Source organism: Sinocyclocheilus anshuiensis, unplaced genomic scaffold, assembly GCF_001515605.1.
Source record: "Sinocyclocheilus anshuiensis isolate Anshui unplaced genomic scaffold, SAMN03320099.WGS_v1.1 scaffold2304, whole genome shotgun sequence".
In the NCBI taxonomy this organism is placed as follows: Eukaryota; Metazoa; Chordata; class Actinopteri; order Cypriniformes; family Cyprinidae; genus Sinocyclocheilus; species Sinocyclocheilus anshuiensis.
Genome location: NW_015548175.1, coordinates 132,591 through 158,505, shown reverse-complemented (window position 1 = coordinate 158,505; position 25,915 = coordinate 132,591). Strand labels below are relative to the sequence as shown.

The window sequence follows — 25,915 nt, the reverse complement described above, 5'->3', positions numbered from 1 at the left end:
CAATTAAATTTATTGGAAGACACTTAGCATACTATACCATATAATTCTTCTTCTTTTTTTTTTGTTTTTATGTCAAGGAAGTCAAAACATACAATACAAAATTCTGAGAGAATAAAGAAATGCGTTACAATCAAATCAGCTCACTTCCTGTGCCATTCAGTATACATTTTTGTAATGCTTACAGAACCTGAATGATATACAATGAGGAAATAAAAGGGAAAAAGAAGAGTGAACAGAACCACAAAAAAAGAGAGGAAAAAAAAAAAAAAATGCAGGGTAAAGGAAAGGGATGACGTTCCATCTCTGAATGTCTGCTCGTAGCTTAGCATTTAGAATTCTATAATTTACATCTGACAAAGTTCTAGTATCCTTTGGCAGATATATTCTATTAATATTATATTTAATCTTGTATTTAACCCTTGTTTCTTCTGGGGGAGTGAAATTGTAGCAAATGACCTGTGTTTTTTGCACATTTACTTTGTATCCTGATAAAGAACCAAATGTATCTAAAGTTGACATAAGGGTTACAAATTATATTTCAGGGTCTCTCAAATATATTAAAACATCATCTGCAAATAATGCAATTTTATGTTCTTCTTCACCCATCTTTATCCCCCTAATATCATGATTCTGGCGTATCCACTGACTAAGGGGTTCAATGTATAGTGAAAAGAGGAGGGGAGAAAGAGGGCACCCTTGTCTCGCGCCTCTTTCCAGATTACAAAAATTTGACAAACTACCATTCACTTTAATTCTAGCTTGTGGTCTGAATATAATAACTGTATGGCTTTAAGGATATTTTTATGAAAACCAAAATGTTCTAAAACTATGTATAGATATGACCATCTGACCGAGTCAAAGGCTTTTTCCGCATCAAGACTCAGTATCATTGCTTGTATGTTACTCTCTTCTATATGTTTTAATATATGTAGTGTACGTCTGACATTATCCTGTGTTTGTCTCTGTAAAATGAACCCTGTCTGGTCATTATGAATTAACTCTGGAAGTAGTTTTTCTATTCTCCTAGTCAATATTGCTGTATATAACGTATAGTCAACATTCAAGACTGAAATAGGCCTATATGAGCCACAATCTAATTTGTCTTTTCCTTCCTTTGGAATAGTAATAGCGTTGCTTTAGAAATATGAGATTCTTCTCTATTTCCACATTATGTAGCTCATTGATTTCTTCTTTTATTTTTCCAATTTCTTGCATTAGGCCAGGTCTTTGGACTTGTATGTTTTTATGATTCATTTCCAACTCTTTTAACTTTGTTTGTAATTTCATAAATTTCTCCTGTCTTTTTTAGCTAATGCGGTTTCTGCAATTATTTTTCCTCTCAAGACAACTTTACAAGCATCTCATAGTACAGACGGGGATACTTCTCCATTATCATTCTCTTTTAAATAATGTTTAATTTCAGTTTTCATACGTACTACGAACTGCTCATTATTTAAAATGCTAGAATTCAATCTCCATAATGTATTAATATGAATTCTATTTAAACTCACTAAGGCATATACAGGTGCATGGTCGGATAGGTCCATTGTTCCTATGCTACATTTAATTACCTTATGTCTGTCTTTATTAAATATAAATAAATAGTCTATTCTTGAGTATTTTGAATGTGGGTGGGAGTAATGGGTATAATCTCGTCCTTTGGGGAAAAAATCTCTCCAAAGGTCTACCAGTCCTAGATTTCTTAATAGAGCTTTAAGTTTTCTTGCTATAGGAGTTACATATCTCTCTGTCACTTTAGAGGTATCTATTTTTGAATTGAGGACTGTATTAAAATCTCCCCCACAAATTAAGGTTCCTTGTGCCTCAGTTGAGATGATATTAAAGATTTTTTGATAGAATTTAAATTTGCTACCCGGAGGAACATAAACATTTATGAATGTAACTGGAGCACCTTCAATTTGTCCTTTAATTAAAATATAACAACCTTCTTTATCTCTAATTTCGGTCTGATGGTCATATCTAAGTTTGTTTGATATTAAAATAGCAACTCCCCTCCTCCTGCCAGAAACATGTGATGAAGAAAATACATATTTAAATCCATTTCGTGCCAATTTAGAGTGTTCAGTCTGATTCAAGTGAGTCTCTTGTAGAAATGCCACTTGAACCTTATCTTTTTTAATTTTGACAAAATCTTAGTTCTCTTAATGGGATTGTGGACTCCATTTATATTATATGTAACTAATTTAAAGGTATAGTCTGAGCCAACCATGTACTATGCAGTTTATATCAACACTTATGTAGACCTTAACAAAACTATGCTTACATTTCCCCTGCAGTATAACAAAACACAAAAACATCAAACTATGTACAAAGGCATTCAACAAGAAAATGAACAAAAACAGTTTTTTAACACCACGAGTGACTTCCACAAATGAGATCCACCGTCTATGGACCTTTCTCGAGCCTGCATGGTAATTTGGCTCTCAGTGAAAAACCTCAATCCTGTAAATTGGAGTGAGGGCCCTTACCGACAAAACAGCTTGATAAATAATGGTTCAAGTAAAAAAAAAAAAAATCTCACAGTATTAAATCTACAATAAATAAAAACTTGGAAGGGCTACCGCTTTTACCATACAAGAGGGGAAAGAAAAAAAAAAAAAAAAAACCTACCCAGGTTTACGGGAATAACTGTAACGTTACTTACAAAAACAAAAAAAAACAGCCGGGGAAAAAAAAAACCTACCCAGGTTTACGTGAATAACTGTAACGTTACTTACAAAAACAAAAAGAAGAAAAATACAGCCAGACCTGTGATAACACGGTTCCATTATTGTCCATCCATGTTCTCCAGAATAAACAGACAGTGTAACGTTAGGGAAGTTCCGAGGATGCATCACAGTTGCCATTCATTTTCGTCTGAAACTTTTCAGTCGCTCCACGTAATCCGGTGCCGAGGTAGTTTCCCCTGGTTTGCTTCGTCCTCTTTTCGTTGTCCAAGTTCGGCGCTGGAGGCGTTCGAGCAGCGTATGCTGTGGCCGGATGACCTCCACCTGTAGACCCCGTGCCTTCATGTCTTTTGTCTCCTCTTCTGCCGAGTTGTACAATGCTGTTTCGCCTTCGTAGAATACACGGAGTTTCACAGGATATGGGGTCTGGAACCTGATCTCTTTTTCTGTTAACACTGTTTTCGCCTGCGCATATTACGTTTTTTTAAAACCTCCGGGGGGTAATCGTGGTCGCATGTGATTCGGGCGTTGTTCCACTTCAGGCCTCCTTTTCTCCACACCTGCCCCAGAATGTCTTCTTTCGTTTTGAAGCTCAGAAATTTCACAACAATGGAGCGCGGTCTTGCACTGTCCGTTGGTTTTGGCGCCAGAGCTCTATGAGCCCTCTGAATTTGGAGCTCTGTCGATGGATTAAGATCCAGCCCATCTTTCAGTAATTTTTCAATGAACGTGATTGTCGATGAGCCGTTTTCACTGTCCTCAGGTACTCTGTATATTCGGATGTTATCCCGTTTAGACCTGCCCTCTTGATCGGTCAGCTTACTTTCTAGCTGAGTCTGAAGTTTTAGCAGTTCAATTAGCACCTCTCCCGTCTGTTGTATTTGTTCCTCTGCTTCCGTAATGCGATGCTCGGCTTATTCAATCCTCTTATTCGTACTGTTCAAATCTTCCTTGATATCCGCTAGTTTTTCATTGTTTTCCTTCCTGAATTCTCTCAGCTCTTCGAGTATTTTCTCCAAGCCAATTTCCCCCTCAGCGTTAGCATGTCGGCTAGCGATTGGCTCCGTTTCACCCGTTTCTTCTCCAACTTCTATCTTATCTTGACGACCTGGGATTTTCTTTTGTTTTGCCCTTGTTTCCATCCTTGCCCCGCCTTCCATTGCAATGTTCTATGTTAACATTTGTTCGATATTCGAATGATTAGGGGCTTTTAGGAGTATTTATTGGGAGAGCAGTTCTCTCACGCAGCCATCAGTGTTCGCGCGTTACCGGAAGTCCCATACCATATAATTCTAATATCATCATGGAGTTAAAAAATCTGATTTATGACCCTCTTTGATTTCTAAAGCCATTTTTAGCTTTTGCCAGAAGATCTTAGTATCTTCTCCAGGTTTGGGCCAACGGAGGTAGGTTCGTTTCTTCACCAGCTTCCTCATCCTGTGGTACGGAGAGAGCTGATGTGTGGGGATATCCTCCAGGAACACCAGAATCAGCACATCCTTCTGCTCATCAAAGAGTCTGAAACTCGCCACCTGGACCTCACTTGAACACCAGTTGCTCTTCAGGTAGTTCCTAGTGATCAGGCAGATGGTCTTGCGGCTACTGTATATGCCATCAACGATATTGTCTATTATTGGCCTTCCTGGTTCAAAGTCTCGGTGGTGAAGGCACAATCTCCAGCCCTGTTCTCCTTCTAATTTTGGAATAAGTTCCTCCATTACCCAAGGCTCATCTTTGGTGTTGTAGGAAATGAAGGCGTCGTACTGGAACGTCGAACTACTCTGCTTCTTCCTGTTGTCGTAAAGGAAGGCTAAGAAGAGGTAGTATGCATAAACCACCTGAAAGCGCAGAAAATGCCAGACAAATGACAAGAGGAGGGTGAGAATGACCGCAATACTGCTGCAAAGAAAGCAGATGAAGTCTATATTCAAGGTGCAGGATTCGGTGTTGAAAGCGGACAAGCTCATGCCTCGTAAGGAACTAGGATAGCTACACATGTACTTGTTCAAATAAAGCACCTGAGTAGAATTACTATTCTTGGCCCAGTCAATGAAGAATGCATTGTCACAGTCACAAGTGAGCGTGTTTTTCTCCAAGTCGAGGACCTCTAGTCGAGGCAGTGACTGAATCAGAGTTTTGTTGATCGTGTCAATCTCATTGCCCCGAGCTTTTAAGGTTGAAAGTCTGGAGAGATTTGCGTTCATCAGGAAGTTCAGTGAGCGAAGCTGTGTTCTCGAAAGGATGAGTTTGGTTAGCCTCGAAATGGGGTGGAACAACTCGGTCGGGATGGAGTGGTCTTCAGACAGCGCGTTCTTGGAGAGATCCAAAAACCAGAGCTGGGGGCTGAACTTGAATGTATCAGGATTCAGATGAGCAAGATTTGTGTTTCCAGCGTAAAACATTTCCAAGGAGGATAAGCCTTGAAGCAGATTTGAGGGTATTTTGCCAATTCCACGACGTTGACTGTGTAAGGTCAATACTCTAAGGCGCTTCAGGTCTTTAAAAGGAGGGTATTTCAATTGATCATCACTAAATGAAATGCTGTTGGCGTACAAATCTAGATTTTTGAGGTTGGGCATGCCTGAGAACACATCCTGGTGATTGGTTAATGTTTTAGCTGATATTTTGTTTGATGACAGCAATAGAGAAGTCAGGTTCTTCAGTCCTTCAAATGCATGGCTTTCGATCTCTGAAATCTGATTGTCTTGTAAGGACAAATTGTTCAGCTGTGACATATTTCTAAAAGTGTACTTTTCGATTTTGCTTAGCTTATTAAAAGTAAGTTGCAGATCCATCAGGGAATGTGGCCCATTGCTGAAAGCATCGCCGATCCTTAACAGATTGTTTGTTCCAAGCTTGAGGACTTCAAGACTCTTCAGGTCCTTGAACAAACAGGAATTAATGATTGAGATTTTGTTACTGTACAAGTACAGAGTTTTCACTTGTGTTAAATTGGCAAAATCATCACAGGCGAGGGTGTTGATGCTGTTTCTACTGAGATCTATGAACTCGAGAGTGAAAAGCATTTGAAAGGAGTTTGTTATTTGAGTCAGTTTATTGATTTGCAAACGCAACGATTTTAGTTGTGTAAATCCTCTGAATATACTTGGTGATAACTGGGATATTTCATTATCTCCTAAATCTACTTCCGTCAGGTCAGAACAGGGATCAAACATGTGCTCGGTGAGGTGTTTTATTTTGTTAGCATTTAGCCGTACAACTTTTAGCATCGGGGAACATGCGTTCAGCAGGAGGTTAGTCTTGTTCAACTCAACGTTTCCATTAAGCCTGATTTTATTCAACAAATTATTGAAGCTCTGAAGCACATTAGCAGCACTCTGGGCTGACATATGAACATCCATGAAGTATAGTGTTTTCACTGAGGTGAAGAATGTCTTTTCTGTGACGTTCCATGTCATGGTAACATTTTGACCGCAATAAGATAAATCAAGGTGAGTGAGAAATGGAAATATATTGTCAGTAAGCTCAAATGTTGCAAAAGGGTTGTTGGAAAAATCAAGTCTTTTTAATGACAAGGGATTTGTTGACATTTCAGATGACTTGAAAGCATCAAAATGGTTGCTTCCAATGTACAGTTCCTCCAAATATGGTGATGCAAGAACCGGCTTGATTTTCTCTATATAATGGAGATGGTTTTTTGTTAGGTTTAACACCTTTAAATTCTGAAGCGTGCTGAAAGCTGACACTTCGATGTCTTTAATATAATTGTTATCCAGACGTAGCACCAGCAGGTTGGTTAGACCATGCAGCATACCTCTCGAGATTCCTTGTAGTCTGTTGCTGGCCAGATTGAGATGGGATAATTTGGAAAGATTGTCAAGTGCACCCTCTTGAATCTGCGAGATCTTATTGTTGGATATGTTCAAGTCCTGTAAGTTCGACAAATGATTAAAGTCTCCAATATGGATCTGCGCAAAGGCATTGAAGGAAATATCTAAAATCCGTGTATTTCTAGGTATCCACGGAATCCTGAAAAAGCCCATTTTGTAGCAAAGTACTTTCAGCTGGATGTCTTTTAGGGGAGTACTGATTGTGCAGTTCTTCAAGGAAAATGCACTAGATGGGGAAATGAAGCCACACAGGGCAACATATAATGTGATTTGTTTTAGTGTTCCCATGTTTTTTCTTGATTCCTTTTACATCAAACTGGGAATCCACTGTATGCACCTAACAAAGTTTTTTTTCCCCCTTGAAATTAATTTATTTTGTGCCCTTTGCCCAGCCTTCCAGGAGTTTGACTTTGCATTTCCTACAAATAAAAAATAATTAAATAAATTATTCAAAAATTCTAAATAAAAAGGCAAATACATTTGAATACATTTGTAACAATGAATAAAAAGAAGTTAATTATTGCATAGATAATTATAAGGGTAACACCTTACAATAAGGTTCCATTAGTTAATGCTAGTTAATGTATTAACTAACATGAACAATACATTTATTACAGTATTTATTAATCTTTGTTAATGTTAGTTCATGTTAATTCACAGTGCATTATGTTAACAAGCACAACTTTTGATTTTAATAATGCATTAGTAAATGTTGAAATTAACATGAACTAAGGTTAATAAATGCTGTACAGTAGAAGTATTGTTCATTCTTAGTTCATGTTAACTAAAGTAGTTAACTAATGAACCTTATTGTAAAGTGTTACCATTATAAGAAATTACAATGAAGTGAATTGGTGAATAAACTCCAATATATTAAATGATATATCAAAAAGTCGATGTTATGATTAGGCTACTGTAAAATGACAAGACAAACTGATCCTCTCACAAAGATAACCGAGAAACTTTGCAACACAACCTGCCATACTTCATTCCATCAAAATGAATCATTTCTGTTTACTGCATTTTTACAGCAGACAGTGGCAAAAAAAGCACTTTGCAAGATATTTGTTCAGAAAAATAAATAAACAAATAAATGAAATAAAAATTTAAAACAGTAACAGCTTCTTAATGTTACCACATCTAATAGTTCTCAAGTCATTTTCACTTCAGGAAATCCTCTGTATCAGGAAAACTATATCAAAAACATGCCAGTGTCTAATAATATGTAGCCAATCAATGCTTTCATCCATTCCTATAAGAACAGACTAAAATAAGATAGAATACTTACAATATGCCTATACCGTAGTTGCTGATATACAGAAATGAAACATCTTACTCACCTCTTCATTTAGTTCTTGTCTGCTAAAACCCTTGAAAACAACAGGCTGGTCTTGTTTTATGTTGTATAACAGGAAGTGAAGTAATCTGAGGGAGAAACAAAGCCGAAGTGTAATGTAACACATGTGGCATATATGGACCTAACCTGATTCACCTCAGATCTATTACAATATATTATAATTTATAAAGCATTTATTATAATTTCATCATTGTCATGATCTCCAGCTGAAGTGCCCATGAGCTCCTCTAGAGGGCACTCCATTCTGTACCTTGCCATTCACTCAGGACTCCATTTCCCATAATCCTTTGCCAAGACTCATCAAGTGCATCACCTGTCTCTCATCAGATCTCATCATCCGTTCACAGCTGTCTCACATTAGTAGGACTATAAGAATAGCAGACACACTCTCTGTCATCGCTGGTGATTGAATGTTGTATAGCTCTTCCGTGGTTTCTAAGTTTCCGTGTTTCTAGTTTCTCTGTTTCCTTGCTTTCTTGTTTTGATCCCTGGACTGTTTTCTTGTTTATGATTGTTTTGCTGCCTGCCCTGACCATTGCCTGATTATCTGGATTACTCTTTTGCCTTGCCACTGCCATCGTTGTTTGCTGTTGTTGACCACGCCTGTTTGACTATGCTCTTATTAAAGCCTTGCATTTGGATCCCCACTTTGTCGTCACGCCTCCCTTGTTACAATCATGTACAGCTATGCGTGATTCTGGGTTTTCTTATTGGATTGCTTCATATCCAGTATTATCATGCAATGGTTCTGCCGTCATTCTTTATTATAGGTTTTAGTTCTCCTTTGGATGTGACTAACTTGAAGCGAACTTGAGTTACACAGACACTGTAAGATAACTTATCTCAAACACATGAGAATTAGTTATTTCTACTGCTATATTTCCTTCTGTCATAGGAAGTTTTATTTTAGTTAATGATTTATTGCTCTGGAATGTTGTGTTTAAACTCTCGCTTGCTCATAGTGCTTCACTCACTTATATCAATAAATGATTTAAAGATCCTGATGATGATGATACAAAAAAAAAAAAAATCTTTGTATTGCAACACATCTTTTGTGTATTTGTTTTGTTGCCTGGCAATTTATGTTTATCCTAAATGTAGTAGAATTTAGACATAAAATGTGACTCAGCCATATAAATTTAATATTTAGGATCCAATATTCAGGAAGAATAAAATAACAAAATGATTTTGTTACAAGATGTTAAAAATATTAAGTCCAAGATGTTCTTTAAAACAATAATTGTGCATGCATTAAAAATGTCGACAGTTATAAATATTGTTAATTTTATATTTTAAACATTATAATAAGAACTCACATTTAAAAAAAAAAAAAAAAAAACCCAGCGCTCTCTAGTGAACGACAAAAGTGATAATAAAGGTGTAATAATCGAACGCCGAGAGCGTGCTGGTCATAAAAGCGAGATCGATTAGTCATGTCTTTACGTCTTATTTTGTTTCAATGGACGCCTTTGACTTGTTTAGAAAGCTTGGGTCTGGAGCAAAGTTTGATCTGAAAAGGTTCGCTAAAGATGCAGAGCGGTTTAAGGTAGGTTTCGATGGGAAGTACATAAGAAAGTTAACGTATGTTAGGCTGTTGTTACGTAAAACGAAAGGAATACGTGAATTACTGACCTAAGCTGCTGCCACATGGCTAACATGTGTTTCCATTTCCCATTGAATGTCCCTGGAAATGCTAATGCTAATCCGAGTAAACCCAAATATCGCTAAAAATGTGCATTAACAAGTAGCATGAGATAATCGATATTTACCAAGTTTTAAACGTCTTTGGTTACTGTGTTGCACAGCATTATAGAAACAGCAATTCTGGTTGCTACTGTACATATGTTACAAATCAACACATGCTTATTTGGTCATTATTAATTCTCGTGTAACTCATCTCAGGTAGTGAAGTCTCAGAGCAAGGACAGCTCAAATCAGTTGGCTGGAGTCAGCTTTTTTGGCAAAGAGACACAAGAGAACACATCTCTGGAGTCCAGACTAAGTGAAGATGATGGTGAAGAAGAGAAAGAAGGGAGTGATGAAGAGCAGGCCTCTGGTAAACGGATTAAAATGGATGAGCCAGTGAAGACAGCACTGAAGAAAAAGAAAGGAGCTAAGAAAAAATCCGAAGGTAAGTCATATGCTCTCAGTCTCTTCTGATTGCTAGCAATTCAGTGTTTAGGGTTTTCGAACAGTTCTTTCGCTTTCTTACTGTTGTGAAACAGATGCAGAGCCCGAGAAGAGCGAGGGAGAGGGGATCCAATGGATGTCATCGCAAGACAAGGTGAAAGACCCCAAGAAGGAGTCTAAAGACAAGCCCTCCTTGAAAAGACTGAAGCAGCTTCATCAGGAAAAGGTACCAAGAGTTGTTATTGCTTTTTGCACCACTTTTCATTTTGATTGGTTAATCACAGTTGAATATTCTTGTAATATTAATCACATAAAAAGATCTAGGGATGATAAAATTTCTGGCCGACTCTAATCATGTTATGGCCGTCATTAAAATTCTGTATTGTTTTGAAAAATAAATCATGATGAAAAATAAAACACTAAAATAACAAAATTAAAATAAAGTTAAAAACTGTTGTAGTAAATGCTGTCATTCAATTTAGTACATTAATGTACAGTATGAAAAATGGATATTCATTTTGAGATTTGCTATTAGTTTACAATTAACAGGGTTATGTATAAATTAGCTTAAATTGAGTCTTAGATTAACAAAAAGGTAAACTAGAGGAAATGTAAACAATTAATTGTCCCATATATATACAGATACTGATAAATTAGTCAATAACCGATATGGTATTTGGATATATTGCATTACGACAATTTTACCATTTTCACTTGCATTTATGTGGCGATATGGATCTAATTTCAACTTACACTCTTAAAAATAAAGGTACTTCACGATGCCATAAAATAACCTTTTTGTCTAAATGGTTCAATAAAGAACCTTTCTGTTTCACAAAAGGTTCTTTGTGGCCTACATTTGCTACAAGTGCCTGCACTTCAGCGTCCGTCCATCTATCGCTGTTCTCCATACTTGCGAAATAAGTTGACACAATGTTTACAGTATGTTTACACGGTGTGTTAAATCATGGCAGGTGAGGGCGTTTTCATAAGCGTTTGGCCAATCAATGTCTACTTACGTCACGATTAGTACCAGTTGTGCTGGTTAGACCCTGCTCCGGAGTAGGAGCTAATTTGGTTCTCGAAAAAGGCAGTCCGGTACTAAAATCGCACCCAGTTCCGGCGGTGCGAAAACGCCAAAAAGTGGGTAGTTCCACAATTAGTTCTGGTACTAGGAAAAGGTTCCCGCGGTGCAAAAGGCCCTAATGGTTCTTTGTGGAACCAAAAATGGTTCTTCTATGGCATCGCTTTGAAGAACCTTTTAAGCACCTTTATTTTTAAGAGTGTAGGGAAAACAAACAGATGGGTTTCCTTATAATACTGATCATGTGTTTTAGGTGAATCGGATACGGCACCAAAACCGGATTAACGTGCATGGGACAGACATTCCAGATCCTGTTTCCACTTTTGAGGAGCTGCAGCAGGAGTATGATCTGGACCCACGAATCATTCAAAGCATCAAGGCGGCGGGTTTCCAAACCCCCACACCCATACAGATGCAAGCCGTTCCTCTCATGATGCATGTATGACATGTTTCCGTTGCATCAGATATAAATGCGTTTGCTTTCCTGATCCTCTCTTAAGTGTTTTAATTCCACGGATCTGCTTGTTTTAGAAAAGGGAGATCCTGGCATCTGCTCCGACAGGCTCCGGTAAAACTATGGCCTTCTGTCTGCCCCTGCTGGCCCACCTTCGCCAGCCCCTCAACAAGGGTTTCAGAGCCCTCATCATCTCCCCCACCAGAGAGCTCGCCACTCAGGTAAACCTTTAGCCCACCTCAGGCTAATTATTGCTGTAGACTACTTCAAATAATCTATATATTGCTGGCAGTTTAAACATATTGACTGACATACAGAATGCAATTAAGACTAGCGTTTTTTCTCTAGACTCACAGAGAGTTGCTCAAGCTGTCGGAAGGAGTGGGCTTCAGAGTTCACATGATCAATAAAGGAGTTGAAGCCGTTAAAAAATATGGTCCCAAGACAGCAAAGAAATTTGGTATGTATGTTATGTATATATACATGTCATATATATATGTGTGTGTGTGTGGGTATTATATATATATATATTTATATATGCATGTATGTATAATACCCACACACGCACACACATGGGCCCAATGCTGCAAAGAAATTTGTTGTGTATGTTATGTATATTTACACGTTGTGTGTGGATATTATATAATAGATTTTTTTTTAAATAAATGATGTTTTATTCAGTAAGGATGCATTAAATTGATCAAAAATGACAGTAAATAGATTTATAATGTTGCAAAAAAAAAACTACGTTCATCAAAGAATCCTGAAAACAGTATATAATCAGTTACTCCATCACAGGAATACATTTTAAAATATAATGGCGTTTTAAAATATATTCAAATAGAAAACAGTTGTTTTAAATTTTAAAAAGATCTCCCAGTATTACTGTTTTTACTGTATTTTTGATTAAAAAAAATGCAGTTAATGCAAAGGTGAACTGAAAATAACAATGAGTTAGGATGTTGCTTTGAGATCCTTAAATGTTTAGTTTTATTTTGTCGCTAATGTGTGTTTTCAAGAATTGTGGAATTTTAAAAAAAGGAAAAAAGTTGAGAACCACTGGTTTAGAGTGATTCACTGTCTTAACACTTTTGTTTTCCAGATATATTGGTGACGACTCCTAACAGATTGATATATTTACTAAATCAAGACCCTCCTGCTATCAACTTAAGTAGGCGAGTGATGTGCAAGAGCTCTGTAGTTCAGTTTAAGAAAATCTCAAATCTGAAAATTTCTCTTCAAAAAAATAAAATGAAGTATTAATTATGTGTGTAGATTTATCATCAAAGAGTTTCAAGATTATGTTATGTTCACCATCATACACAGGAAATCGGTCTCCAGTGTAAATATGTCTCTACTGTCTGTAGTGTGGAGTGGCTGGTGGTGGATGAATCTGATAAGCTCTTTGAGGATGGAAAGACAGGTTTCAGAGAGCAGCTTGCCACTATCTTCTTGGCCTGCACTTCTCCTAAAATCCGCCGGGTTCTCTTCAGCGCAACCTTCGCCACAGATGTAGAGCAATGGTGCAAACTGAACCTAGACAACCTCGTCTGTGTCAACATTGGACCCAGGTATCGAAACACTCCTTTCATGTGAAATGAGTTGCCTTACGAGCTGAAGATTACTTCTTAATTTGTAGCATAAAATGATTGCTATTTTAGGTGTAAGCTTGTAAAAACAGCAATAGGATAATATACATCAATAAATTAATTTTCTCTCATTTTAATTTAAGTTTTACAAATTTTACTTCAATTTTAATTACTTTTTAAATTAATTTAATATTTTTAAATTAAATTCAAATGAATTTACCTGACTGTCTCCTTCCACAGGAACTCTGCAGCTGAGACTGTGGAGCAGCAGCTTCTGTTTGTGGGTTCAGAAAATGGAAAGCTACTTGCTATGAGAAACCTTATAAAGCAGGTCAGTGAAGTTCTCGTAGTCATTCTGATGACAAAATATAATTTCTTAATGGCAAAAAAAAGAAAAATCCAGAATTTCATCATTCAGATGCCTCATGAGGAGAAGTGAGTTTTTAGCACTGAAATTGTCATAATGTCACATAATTTCCTTTCAGGGATTTCTGCCACCCGTGTTGGTGTTTGTTCAGTCCATTGACCGTGCCCGAGAGCTGTTCCATGAGCTGGTGTACGAGGGAATAAACGTGGATGTGATCCATGCGGATCGCACACAACAGCAGGTTAATAAAAGAACCAGATAATCATTAAAATAACACCATTAATCATTCATTCAAGTTTTGAGGATGTAAAGTTGCTAAAAAGTGAAACAAAAAATCGAATTGGCTCTAAACATTCGAAATTATTCAACCCCCATAAGTAAAATTTTGTAGAAAATATTGTATTGTTTATAACCTCCAATGAACGTTAACTCAAAGTGCGTACAAGCTTCTGAGACCTCACTACTGGAATTCTGGCCCATTCATCAGTTGAAAAAGCTTCCAGATCACTGATGGTCTTTGATTTTCATGTTGCCTTTGCTTTCTTCAAATTCTACAAATATTTTGATGACATTTAAATCTGGAACAGGCTACTCATTCTATGACCAATCCCAAGCTTCAGTAGATTTGGATGAGTGCTTTTGGATGATTGTCCTGTTGGAAAGTCCAATAATCATGAGCTTCAGTCAGTTTACCGAAAACATCACAATCTTTGTCAAAATGGACTGATACTTCAAAGAATCCATGATATCTTTCATACAGTCAAGATTTCCACTTCCTGCAACAGCAAAGCATCCCCATAACAAGACTGGTCCAGCACCGTGTTTGACCATGGAGATAGTGTTCTTCTGCTCATAAGCTTTGCCTTTTTTGCACAAGACATACCACTGATTTATGGGTCCAAAAGGTTTCAGTTTGGTCACATCACTCCATAAAGCATTGATCCAGAACTTCACAGGTCTATCCAAATTCATTTTAGCATATTCAAGTTGGACTTTTGTCCTCCTCGGTCAAGAATGGTGTCCCGACATGAAGGCCGTGCTTGTTAAGTGTTCTCCTTATACCCTATAAATAAGTGAATTTAAAACAGCAATGTTGAATTATGATGTAGCTGTATTGCAAAAAAAAAAAAATCTTATAACCTAAAAATATTACATTATACATTGACATTATCACTTTTAATATGCCACTAAACTGTTATAGAAAAACTGGATCTTCAGAAAAGCTTACAATTGTAAATTATTACAGTCTTGAATCTTTTTTGGGTTGAATAAATTGAATTTGTATTTGTGTGTGTTTATGTATAAATATATGTACAGTATGTATATGAGTGGAATATTATATTGTAGTATATGTTATTTTTCATTTTTTTCAGCGTTTAACTGGTCTTTCTTTGTCTCTCTCATTAGAGGGACAATGTTGTGAGCAGTTTCCGTTCGGGGAAGATCTGGGTGCTGATCTGCACTGCTCTCCTGGCCCGTGGTATTGACTTCAAGGGCATCAACCTTGTTATCAACTACGACTTCCCTACCACTGCTGTGGAATACATCCACCGGATCGGTTAGTCCATTGTAGCTTATTATCAGAGTAGACAATTCATGTTGTCTACTTTTATTATACTAAGCTTGGTGTTTTATTTTCTCTATAGGGCGAACTGGAAGAGCAGGCAACAAGGGAAAGGCAATAACTTTCTTCACAGAGGATGACAAACCTCTCCTTCACAGGTAATAACAGCACTTTACAACTAGTCATAATTGCATTGATATTTAAGGGAGATAATTTTCTGGCCTTGTGACATATAATTGACCATATGCTCGGAGCGTTATTTCGAACTTCCGCATTAAGATAAGCCAGCTCGTTAACTTCCGGTGAAGTTCATTTGATGTTGTGGTATATATAGGTAGAGACTCTTGAGACCCTCATAGAAACCTCTCCTGCCTTGTTCTTGTCAGAAAGTGCGAAAAAATAATTGCAACACCGTAAATAATGATAGCGGCATTAACATACAGTTTCATGTTATTTAAATGCCGAGCCTGCCAAGCACTATAGTAACTGTTTAGGCTAACGTTAGCTTGCTAGCGACGCGACATCATAATGGTATTCTTGATAATCCATAACTTACCTTCATAGTCCTGAACACCTTTTTAAAATACTTGTAATATTTGAAAGCCTTTATTATTTTTCAACTCTGAGCAGTAAATTCACTTTAAACATTTACTTTTCATTCATGAAGATGAAAATGTCACCTGGCAGAAAACAAAGACTTTTAAGATGAAATTGGCATGAAATTAGCATTATAACCAGTAGATGACAGCAGAAGATCGCTCATTAGCAGTTGCCATTTCAACTCCCTAGGTTTTTTTCAAGTCTTGCTTTTGGATTTATTATGAAATGACTATTATAACAAATTTTAGTACTTTTACTGCACTGAAGTATAAAGTATAGCGAGTGCAGGAAGTCACAAAGTCTCATGTCATTTAAAAATTTTTGTTAATTTTGTTAATCTACTAAAATCTTTTCCCCTTTCTCAAATCGAGCCGATCTCAGATGCCTGTCTGTGTGATGTCACAAAAATAGGCCCCTCCCACGATAGTTTGATTGACAGTAGCGTTTCAGCACAGACTGGACTAGTGTCTTACCTGAGACCCGCCCTGAGTGAGCTGTCATCAGTCCGCCTTTGTTTCACCGCTGGAGCAGATGTAGACAAGAATGACTCCTAAGCAATTGAGGTGTTCTGTTGTTGGATGTAATAATGAACATAGCAGTCGTCATTTACTCCCGACATCTGAGCCACAGAGGACGCAGTGGATTACGTTTATTTCTGAAGAGAATCCACCCCCGATCTACCTAAATGCGTTTATATTCGCGCAAATCATTCGTGATCCAGCTTCACCTACAGAAGAAGTGAGTATAAGGTTTTTTAATGAATCTTTGCAAATCGCCTTTCCTAATAATGTGCTAATTAGCAAGTTTCACGATGAATGTGGCTAAAGTAAACAGTCCCTCAGAGAGCAGGGGCGGGGTCAGCATAGCTCATTAACATTTAAAGGAAAATGCTACAAAACGGCTTGCTCTGAAAAGAGCTGTTTTTGACAGGGTAAAAAAAACGTGTTTTTTACACTACCATTGAGAAATTTTAACCAAACTATGTTACAGACTTTTCATTAAGACCCTAAAGAATCATATCAACTTGTGGAAAATGGGCATCCGATGGCCCCTTTAATGCACAGCTCTGTTTTTGACATTGGCTCGTCAGATGTTTTGTTCCGTCTGTTGCTTTATCACTGTCAATCATAGCAATGACTCACGGCACAATTTAGCGGATTCCTGAAACTGTATATGTGGACGTTTAGTCCTCTTAGACAAACAAAACTTTTCTTCAAATTGTGAATGGATTCTGTAGAGTAACCGAGCAAAGGGCGCTTCCCTAAAGCACAGTTAATTTTGACACTTGACCGGAAATGACTGAGCTGGCTTATCTAAAACCAGGAAGTAACTGCATATAGTAAATTGCATGAGCTTCTACTTACTTACTTTTTGTTATGGATCAGCATTGCTACCGTCATAAAGAAGGCTGGATGTCCTGTCCCTGATTACATGATCGGGTTAAAGAAAATCAAAAGGTGAGGTTACTCAGTTATATTATATAAGTGGTGTTTAATCAGTCTAGTGTAGTTGCTTGTTCATAACTGTAGTTTGGAGAAAAAGTCTATCATGTTTAGAAGTTTAAAATGCTTTCTGGAGACTAGTGTTGCCATCAAATGTCACAATGTAAGACCTCTAATTTTTCTCCCTACAGCAAATTGAAACGCCAGCTTGTAACAAAACCACCCAGACGGTCAACCATTCGCACGACTCCACGCATTCTTTTTGAGAAAAAGCCCGGCAAGAGAAAAAGGTTTGTTCTGGATCCCAGTGTGTAGATAGCTGGACAAGTTTGTTTTAGCCTTACAGAATTTAAAGAACAGGACCAGAATCTCATTGTTTCCAGCTTTTCATTGATAATTCATTTATAGTTTTAATACCTATCATTTAAAATTCTTTAACAGTTTTGTATTACAATATTTAATTGACTTAATTATAATGGCAGTTTCTGATCTCAGTTTAGTGCATGACATGACTTCACATTTTCACTGTAAATTTTCAGGAAAAAAAGAAAAGCAGCAGCAAAGGAAGCAAAAGGCGAAGCATCAGAAGTCATTTCTAACAGCTGATGTGGCACATTGAGAGAGTTGTACAGACTGCCACTTTTTTTTTCTATCCACATTATTGTCTCTGATAAAGTGAATGTTGACCAGTCTGTGTGAAGATCTTATGACAATCAACAGATTGTCAGTGCTGTTCCAGTTTACTTTACATAAAACATTACCACAATAAACTGAAAGAGGGTCTCTTCAATGATTCATTTTTATCAAATGCTATAGGCTTTTAAACACTGGTGCAGGTCAGACTCTTAATGTTAGTCTCTGGTTTACATACTTGAAAGAATCTGATGCAGCTCAGAGACTTTAATTTTTCAATCTCGTCATTGTATCATATGCATGATATGTTGCGTTACAAGCATCAAGTATTTTTTTGTGTTCTCACCTCAATGCTGTTAGAAGTGATCCCAGAACAGCCAATCTGAATATACTGGATGTTTAGGGGTGTTTTAGACCAAAAGAGTTTTCATTACGTTCCCGGGGCCATTTGGACCCGGTGGAGCGTAAGCTTATAAAACAGTCATAACATAATATTTCTCAACTAGAACCACATTGTATGTGATCAGTAACTTGTCAATAAGTGAATGCGCAAACATTAAAAATGTTTGAATGCTATTTGTTGTTACAGTGTTATGACCATGTTATTACTACATTTTCCTGTTTTTTATTTAAAAAATTAGAAATTCTTTGTTTTATATAAACTGCTGGGTTGGATGAGAAATGTATTTTTGAACATAACTTTATGTGAAATTTAGAAAAACATAATCTGAGTACTTAAGAAAAGAAAGAAAGCCTCAGTTTATACCCTGTTCAAAATGGACCAGAAAGGTGTAAAAATGTGTTTATAAAATTTGTTTATATCTCTTTAAAAAACTTTCAAAAATCTATTTTGTATAGTCTTGGCTGATTTGCAAATTGTGGTTTCCGTACTAATAACTACAGAATAAAATGGGTATTTCGTTGGTTATAAGGAAAGTACCTACAAGAGTGTGTAGCAAGATAGAATGCCAGTATTGTGACATAATGTTGTGTTGTCTTAAAACCACATACTCTTGTTGCTTACTAGCCTTTACATTCAAACGTTACAGCTAAATTTATTACATTAAAATGACATTTAAATGCCAAAATTGTTTGTTAACATGTTCATACGTAAATCCAATGTAGCTTGATTCAGCAGCTCTGAGTCTGAGCAGAATCAGGCCTTTGAAGTTTCAGTTTCGTGTTGAACTTCTATAAAGGCGTGGCCACAGAAAATAACTTTCTTACAGTACTAATGTATAATTAGAGCATGTAAACAAGATCAGGAATCATTAAAGGGACATTGATTTACAAGCAGTGACAGAATCAGAAACAACAGAAATAACTCATGTAATTTGTGCACAAAAGTTAACTAAACTAAACGCTAACACAACTAGTCTAAACGAGCAAACATACATACAAAGGGGAGTTAAAGTGGATGAATGAAACCATTAGAGAAAACAGAGAATGCAGCTATGGAAAATGAGTCAGTTAACCACCTGAGTGAAACCATCAGCGTCGTTTTACAACGGTGGTGATTGGGTGAATTTTCTCCCAAGTGAAGAGTGAAGACATGGCTGTAGTTGAGGCCAGCCCAGGAACCAGAAGTGGGGAGGTGATGAGAGAAGAGACAGACCAAAGCTAGGCGGGTCACTGATGTGAGGCCTTTTAACTTCTATGGAGGTCAAAGAGCCAATTGTGACTTACACTTTCGGACGGAAAGTTTACGACTCTTTGTCTTCGAGCATGGTATTTTGCATATGTAACTGGATTGGATGCTGATGCAAAAACTATTACAGATTCTTAGAACACTAATATGTTGCATAGGTATCTACATATAGTATATCCTCTCGTTTAGATAATCAAAATACAAATTTGTAGATAGCAAACATGCTACAGGTGAGGTTATATTATCTAAGGATTCTATCATAAGCATGCATAAAACAGTATACGATACAAAAGACAATATCCCTATATGGCATAAATGTTTATTTTGGATGGAAAAAAATATTTGGGAGCTCGGGGTCCCTGATAATATATCCATCATAAAACATGCTACCATGTTTCTTACATTATTATTGGGCAGCGAATGCCAGGGCCCTTGTCTATTGGCAGGAGGATTATAAAGTGGAAATCTCGACTGATACACCCCCCCTGGGTTGCTATTAAAAAAAATGAAATTAAAAATAGTTTGCTTCCAGCCCTTCTCTTTTCAGATCCTGGATCGCTTGCATCTAAGATTGATAATTTTGTTTCAAACTGTTTGAAAATATGGCGTCAAATTAAGAAGGGCTGCAAATTACCTGACACGGCTATTTCTGCCCCGGTATATCGTAACCATGCATTTCCCCCTTCTATCTCTGATACGACATTCAATATCTGGAGGCTGAGTGGTATAGTCACCCTAGAGGATTTATATATTAACAAACATTTTCAGATGGTCCTCACTGCAGAACACAAGATCCAGGGGGCGTGGTTGGATCTACCCATCTCCACCCCCTAGATGTGGATCCAACCACGCCCCCTGGATCTTGTGTTCTGCAGTGAGGGGCTACTGAACATTTTGCCTCATTTTCTCAGCTAAAAGAGAAGTTTTCTCTCCCCACAACACACTTCTTTCGACATTTACAGATTAGAAATTATGTATGTCATGCAATAGCCAATTTTGAATCTTTGCCGGAGGAAAGAAGGATTTATAGGCTATTGTTGGGCTCACCTGATTCCAAACATTTGGTTTCAGATTTTGTAAATGCATGTTCTCAAAAAGTGAGTTCTTTTACACATTTTTTGAAAAATGCTTGGGAAGAGGAACTGGGCACACAGATTGAGGCTGATGGAGAGCCTCAGCAGGATTCGATCTTGCTCTATTAATTCTAGGCATCAGTTAATTCAGTTTAAGGTGATGCATACACTCTTAAAAATGCTGGGTTGTTTCAACCCAATTTTGGATCAAATATGGACTAACCCAGCTGTTGGGTTAAATTTTTTTATTAAATTTTTAACCCAAAAGTTGTGTTAGTCCATATTTGACCCAAAGTTGGGTTGAAACAACCCAGCATTTTTAAGAGTGTAGACTGCACTATTCAAAATCTAAATTGCACAGAATTTTTCCTACTATCTCTCCTATTTTTGACTGGTGTAAATCTGCAGAAGGCGATTTTTGGTGTGACATATTTAAGTGGTTCTTAGTGGTTGTGTTTTTACACCTGATCCAGAAATGGCATTATTTGGGTATTCTGTTTCTCTGTTAGATTATAATGTATCTGTAAAATGTACCATAATTTACGGAATGATTATTGCTAAGAGTATCATTCTAAGGTTGTGGAAATCAGACAATGTTCCTCAGTTTAAGACCTGGTTGACATATCTTACTGGAATTTTGCACATGGAAAGAGTCTGGTATGGAGTTATGGGTAATCTTGATAAGTTTTAAAGTATATGGCAACCATTTCTAGATAATTTGGAATAATGTAATGTTGACTCCAACCAGCAAAGTAGTGCTTAGTATGTTGTCTGCCCCCTATTGAGTGCTTCTTTGTTTTTCTACTGAAACTGCTTATATGCCCTGTTTTTCTTTCTTTTATTACTATTATTTTTTTTATCATTATTTTATGTATTTTTTTTTATTTTTTATTGTTGTTGTTTTGTTTGGTGTCTATTATACAATTTAAAACTAATAAAATAACTTCAAAAAAAAAACAAAAAAACAAAAACAAGTATCAATCACAACTGGTTCCAACTAATCACAAACATCAAAAAATAAACTAATAAATAAAAACTACTACTAATTACAAATAACATCTAATGTATAAATGTTTCTCACATTTCATATAAACATATAAACGAACCTCCAAATGTTTGTGTGTGTGTGTGTGTGTGTACGAGAGAGAGAGAGTGTGTGTGTGTGTGTGTACGAGAGAGAGAGAGAGAGAGAGAGAGAGAGAGAGAGTGTGTGTGTACTGGTATCCCCTACATTATGGGGACCCCACGAGGATAGTGATACCAGTAAATTTTGTCCTTGTGTCCATTTTTGGTCCCCATGAGGAAAACAGCTTATAAATCATACAGAGTAAGGGTAGGTTTAGGGGTAGGGGATACAATTTGCAGTTTGTACAGTATAAAAATCATTACGTCTATGGAATGTCCCCATAAAACGTGAAAGCCCAATGTTGAAAGTGGATTTAGCTATTTAAATTAAATGATTATAATGTAATAAACCTATAGTTAAACATGCATTTGTTATAAGGGGATCAAAAGCACATTAAATGTTATTTTCTGGGAACTAATTAGAGAACTGACTGTTCAAATGTTATTTGCATGCTTGTTATTAGTGGGTTGTGCTGTTGGGTTTGGTTTTTGATATTTTGATATTGTCACTGCTACATCCTGTGCTTGCATGCTTGTATCAGTTTCATTTAAAGCTAGAAAACTACCACATCATTGTCATTTTATGGATCAATCAGTTTTTTTTAAAACTATGTTCACATTTGTCATGTTGATTTTGAGACCAAAGATCATAGAAGAACCTTCAGAAGACCATTGAAGAGCAACTAAAGGATGGAAGCCTCTATCTATAAGTTCAAGACATGAAGACAGCAGCAAAACGTGGTTGTGATTGGAAGTGACAGACACAGAAGTGACAGATAAGTTTGTTTAAATGAAACAAAATGCTTGATCGGCTTTTATGGCTATTTATTTATTTATAAAGCCTGTAACAGGCATATAATAAATGTGCTGTTACAATATTAGACAATATTAGTTCTTAAAATATAAGTTTGTGACTCCTACTGATTCTATCCAGAAATAATTATCATATATACATTTATTATACAGTTAAACAAAATATGTTTAATTTATAATATGCAATTATAATTGATAAAATGTAATTATCTTTACAATGTTATTTGTTAGTCGTATATTTTTCATTCGTATTAAACTTTTTATTGCTAGTCTTCAGCTCTTCGTTAGGTGGCGCACGCTCTTGTTGTCAGTTGTCGAAAAGCACGGTTATTATGGTATGTAAATATTGCTCATGAAATCTTTAATATTTCCATCAAAATGTTTTATTAGTCTATCATTACAATTAAAGAAGATATTGATAATATTGAGTAACTACTGAAGCTGTAACAGCAGTTCTAAGTTTCGTTGGCTGTTAGCCTATTAGCCTGCATGTTGCATCTGTGGTTAGCCTATAAATCGCTAAATTTACTGAAATTATTTACTATTATTTATTATTTAGTTGCAAGTTTTGTTGGCTTCTTGTTTTGGGCACTTGTTCATCCAACAAGATTATCAAACTACTTAATTGAGGCCTATAATGAGGCCTTTTGAATATTACAGTTTTGAATATTACTTTATAGCACATGCAGTATCAAACATGCTTTATGTACAACCTGTGGTATAATGGTTAAAGTTCTGGTCTGGAAACCGTTGGAAACCCACAAGGCCCGATCCATAAGCTATCGTCATAACATACGATAAATTGAATAATGAATCTTTTGTTCACTTGAAAAGTGGGTTTTCAGTGCCTTCAGGGCAGGGTCATGATAAAACATGCTGTCTAAACACACAGTGGGTATAGAAAATAATCACCCCGCTTTAAAATAATCACATGTTGTTGCTTTGCAGCCTGAAATGAAGACAGACATAGTTTTTGTTCTATCCAGCTGTATTTACTCAGAGCAATTTATAACATCCAAGTGAAAGATATGACTCCAACATGTCAGAAAAAAAAACAGAATCATTGAGTTAGAAAAAGGATCACCCCCTTGTGTCAGTGTTTTGCTGAACCACCTTTTTTCTTTAATTACAACCTTTATTCTGTTAGGATATGTCTCTAGGTCCTGCTAACTACTATTTTATTTGCATTTGTTTTCAGGGTACAATATTCTGCCTTCCCCATCAACCCACAATGGATCAAATTAAGGTATTTGTGTTTGTTTGTGAAATGGTTCGCATTTCCATATAAAGTCAGAAAAATGGCTGACTCATTACCATTTTTAATACAGCATACAGCATAATATTAGACAGTTCTGGCATTGTGTTAACCCATAATGAATAACTCACATTAATTTATTTTTTAAAATAACATTAAAGTGGATTTTGTAAAAGAAACTAAATGGCATATTTTATACCATACACTCTAAAAATGCTGGGTTGTTTCAACCCAACGTTGGGACAAATATGGACTAACCCAGCTGTTGGGTTAAATTTTTAAATTAAAGTTTTAACCCAAAAGTTGGGTTAGTCCATATTTGACCCAAAGTTGGGTTGTAACAACCCAGCATTTTTTAGAGTGTACTTTATATAATACTATCATACTCTTTATACCATATACATCAGATTAGTTGATCAAAATATTCAAGAGATGAATTACTGATTACCAATATAATCAATAATGACATTAATATATATTTTTGTAAATTCTTAAAAGTAATTCATGACAATAACAAATGCAATGGTACATTTAGACCTCCTTCCAGTGTGTGGAAAACCCTAAAGGATCGGGTGGAGTGATAATCTATGACCGGGTGACATTCGCTATATACAAGCAACACTTGGTAGGTTTACATGCTTTACTACTTCCACTCCAAAACTGAATGACTAGCGTCTTAGTATTAAAAGACTGGTTTTGTTTTCTGCAGATGGCAGTTCATGATCATAAAGCCACAACTGTACTAGTAAACAAAATCTTGCCTTAGAGGGGGAAAAACTCCATCAGACCGGTTCTGTTGTAACGGCAAGTGAAGACAAGAAAGACAAATGCCTCCCAAGACCTTAATATCTCACCCTTTATACTTTTTTAAAGATTTCACCATCATCTGTGTCTTCTGTCAATAGCCATTTTGCAATGAATTAAAGGTGTCCACATTGGTCTTTCAAGAGGTCTGTGTAGTGACTTAGAATATGTCAATATGAATATGTCCCTTCCTGAATAAAGGAGCAGGAAATCTGTAAAAATTAACCTTCAAACACAAAACTAGACCTTCAAACCACACTGCCAGTACTCTACTCTCCAATTCACACAAACATAGGGAGTACACTACAAAATACAGGACTCAAGAAGCAGAGAAAGACCCACTTGCTAGACGCAAATGCTCTTCATTAACTCACTTACCAATATCTCTTACTCAGCTCTATACAGCAGGCTAGTGCACTCGTTTTTAATATTAACCTTTGGAAAACCCATAATTAGCTGCAGGGATGACAGTAAATAGGCCTAGAACTTCCAGCGCACAAGCATAATTATTTTTATTAATAAACACTTTACATTTAAAGATTAACAGTCCTCCTTACCCTAAAAAGAAGTACATGTTAGCGTACCTTTAAAAAGATTAGCTACTTATTACAGAAATAATATACTTCAAAAGAATATACTTAGGTGTGAACTGAATGTAATGTTTTCGGACACACAATCACAATGATTGCAATTAAATGAAAATGTATTATAGTTTAAATCATTATATTAAATGCAATTACACTGAACAAAATTATAAACGCAACACTTTTATGGCCAGCATACTCACCGGACATGTCACCCATTGAGCATGTTTGGGATGCTCTGGATCGGCGTATACGACAGCGTGTTCCAGTTCCTGCCAATATCCAGCAACTTCGCACAGCCATTGAAGAGGAGTGGACCAACATTCCACAGGCCACAATCAACAACCTGATCAACTCTATGCGAAGGAGATGTGTTGCACTGCGTGAGGCAAATGGTGGTCACACCAGATACTGACTGGTTTTCGGACCCCCCCGGACCCCCCAATACAGTAAAACTGCACATTTTAGAGTGGCCTTTTATTGTGGCCAGCCTAAGGCACACCTGTGCAATAATCATGCTGTCTAATCAGCATCTTGATATGCCACACCTGTGAGGTGGATGGATTATCTAGGCAAAGGAGAAGTGCTCACTAACACAGATTTAGACAGATTTGTGAACAATATTTGAGAGAAATAGACCTTTTGTGTACATAGAAAAAGTCTTAGATCTTTGAGTTCAGCTCATGAAAAATGGGGGCAAAAACAAAAGTGTTGCGTTTATAATTTTGTTCAGTATAGTTGAACTTTAGTGCTTTTTTGACCCACTTAAGTAGAACTTAATTGCATCTTTATATGTAATGTCTAAGTACTTCTAATTTGAAATAAGTGTACTGTTGAATGTACTGACAAGCAGTT

The 25,915-nt window shown here is 36.5% G+C and overlaps 2 protein-coding genes and 1 long non-coding RNA gene across 3 annotated transcripts; 1 reads left to right on the top strand and 2 right to left on the bottom strand.

Annotated features, from left to right (window-relative positions):
- Positions 1-6,850, bottom strand: LOC107704807 (toll-like receptor 13). The gene is given in 2 exon segments (XM_074187074.1): positions 1-40; positions 3,974-6,850. A coding segment is annotated over 1 exon segment (2,862 nt). The 3' UTR covers positions 1-40; positions 3,974-3,988.
- Positions 1,681-24,462, bottom strand: LOC107704809 (uncharacterized). Its single transcript, XR_001636006.1, has 3 exons — positions 24,451-24,462; positions 24,308-24,310; positions 1,681-2,159 (listed from the first exon to the last, which is right to left on the bottom strand). It is a non-coding gene; the product is annotated as an uncharacterized LOC107704809 (long non-coding RNA).
- LOC107704808 (probable ATP-dependent RNA helicase DDX52) lies at positions 9,319-17,901 on the top strand. The gene is made up of 15 exons (XM_016507835.1): positions 9,319-9,441; positions 9,798-10,026; positions 10,121-10,251; positions 11,363-11,548; positions 11,641-11,784; positions 11,912-12,023; positions 12,666-12,738; positions 12,931-13,134; positions 13,393-13,483; positions 13,638-13,760; positions 14,927-15,077; positions 15,166-15,241; positions 17,069-17,140; positions 17,317-17,415; positions 17,665-17,901. Exons 1-15 carry the CDS (start codon positions 9,355-9,357, stop codon positions 17,729-17,731), a joined length of 1,845 nt encoding a protein of 614 aa, XP_016363321.1. The 5' UTR covers positions 9,319-9,354; the 3' UTR covers positions 17,732-17,901.
- Positions 24,463-25,915: the final 1,453 nt, after the last annotated feature.

Coding starts and splice junctions, on each gene's coding strand:
- LOC107704808 (XM_016507835.1), top strand. CDS start 9,355: ATGGACGCCTTTGACTTGTTTAGAAAGCTTGGGTCTGGAGCAAAGTTT. Junction 13,484..13,637: donor TGAGAAACCTTATAAAGCAG/GTCAGTGAAGTT, acceptor ATTTCCTTTCAG/GGATTTCTGCCACCCGTGTT. Junction 15,242..17,068: donor GACAAACCTCTCCTTCACAG/GTAATAACAGCA, acceptor GTTATGGATCAG/CATTGCTACCGTCATAAAGA.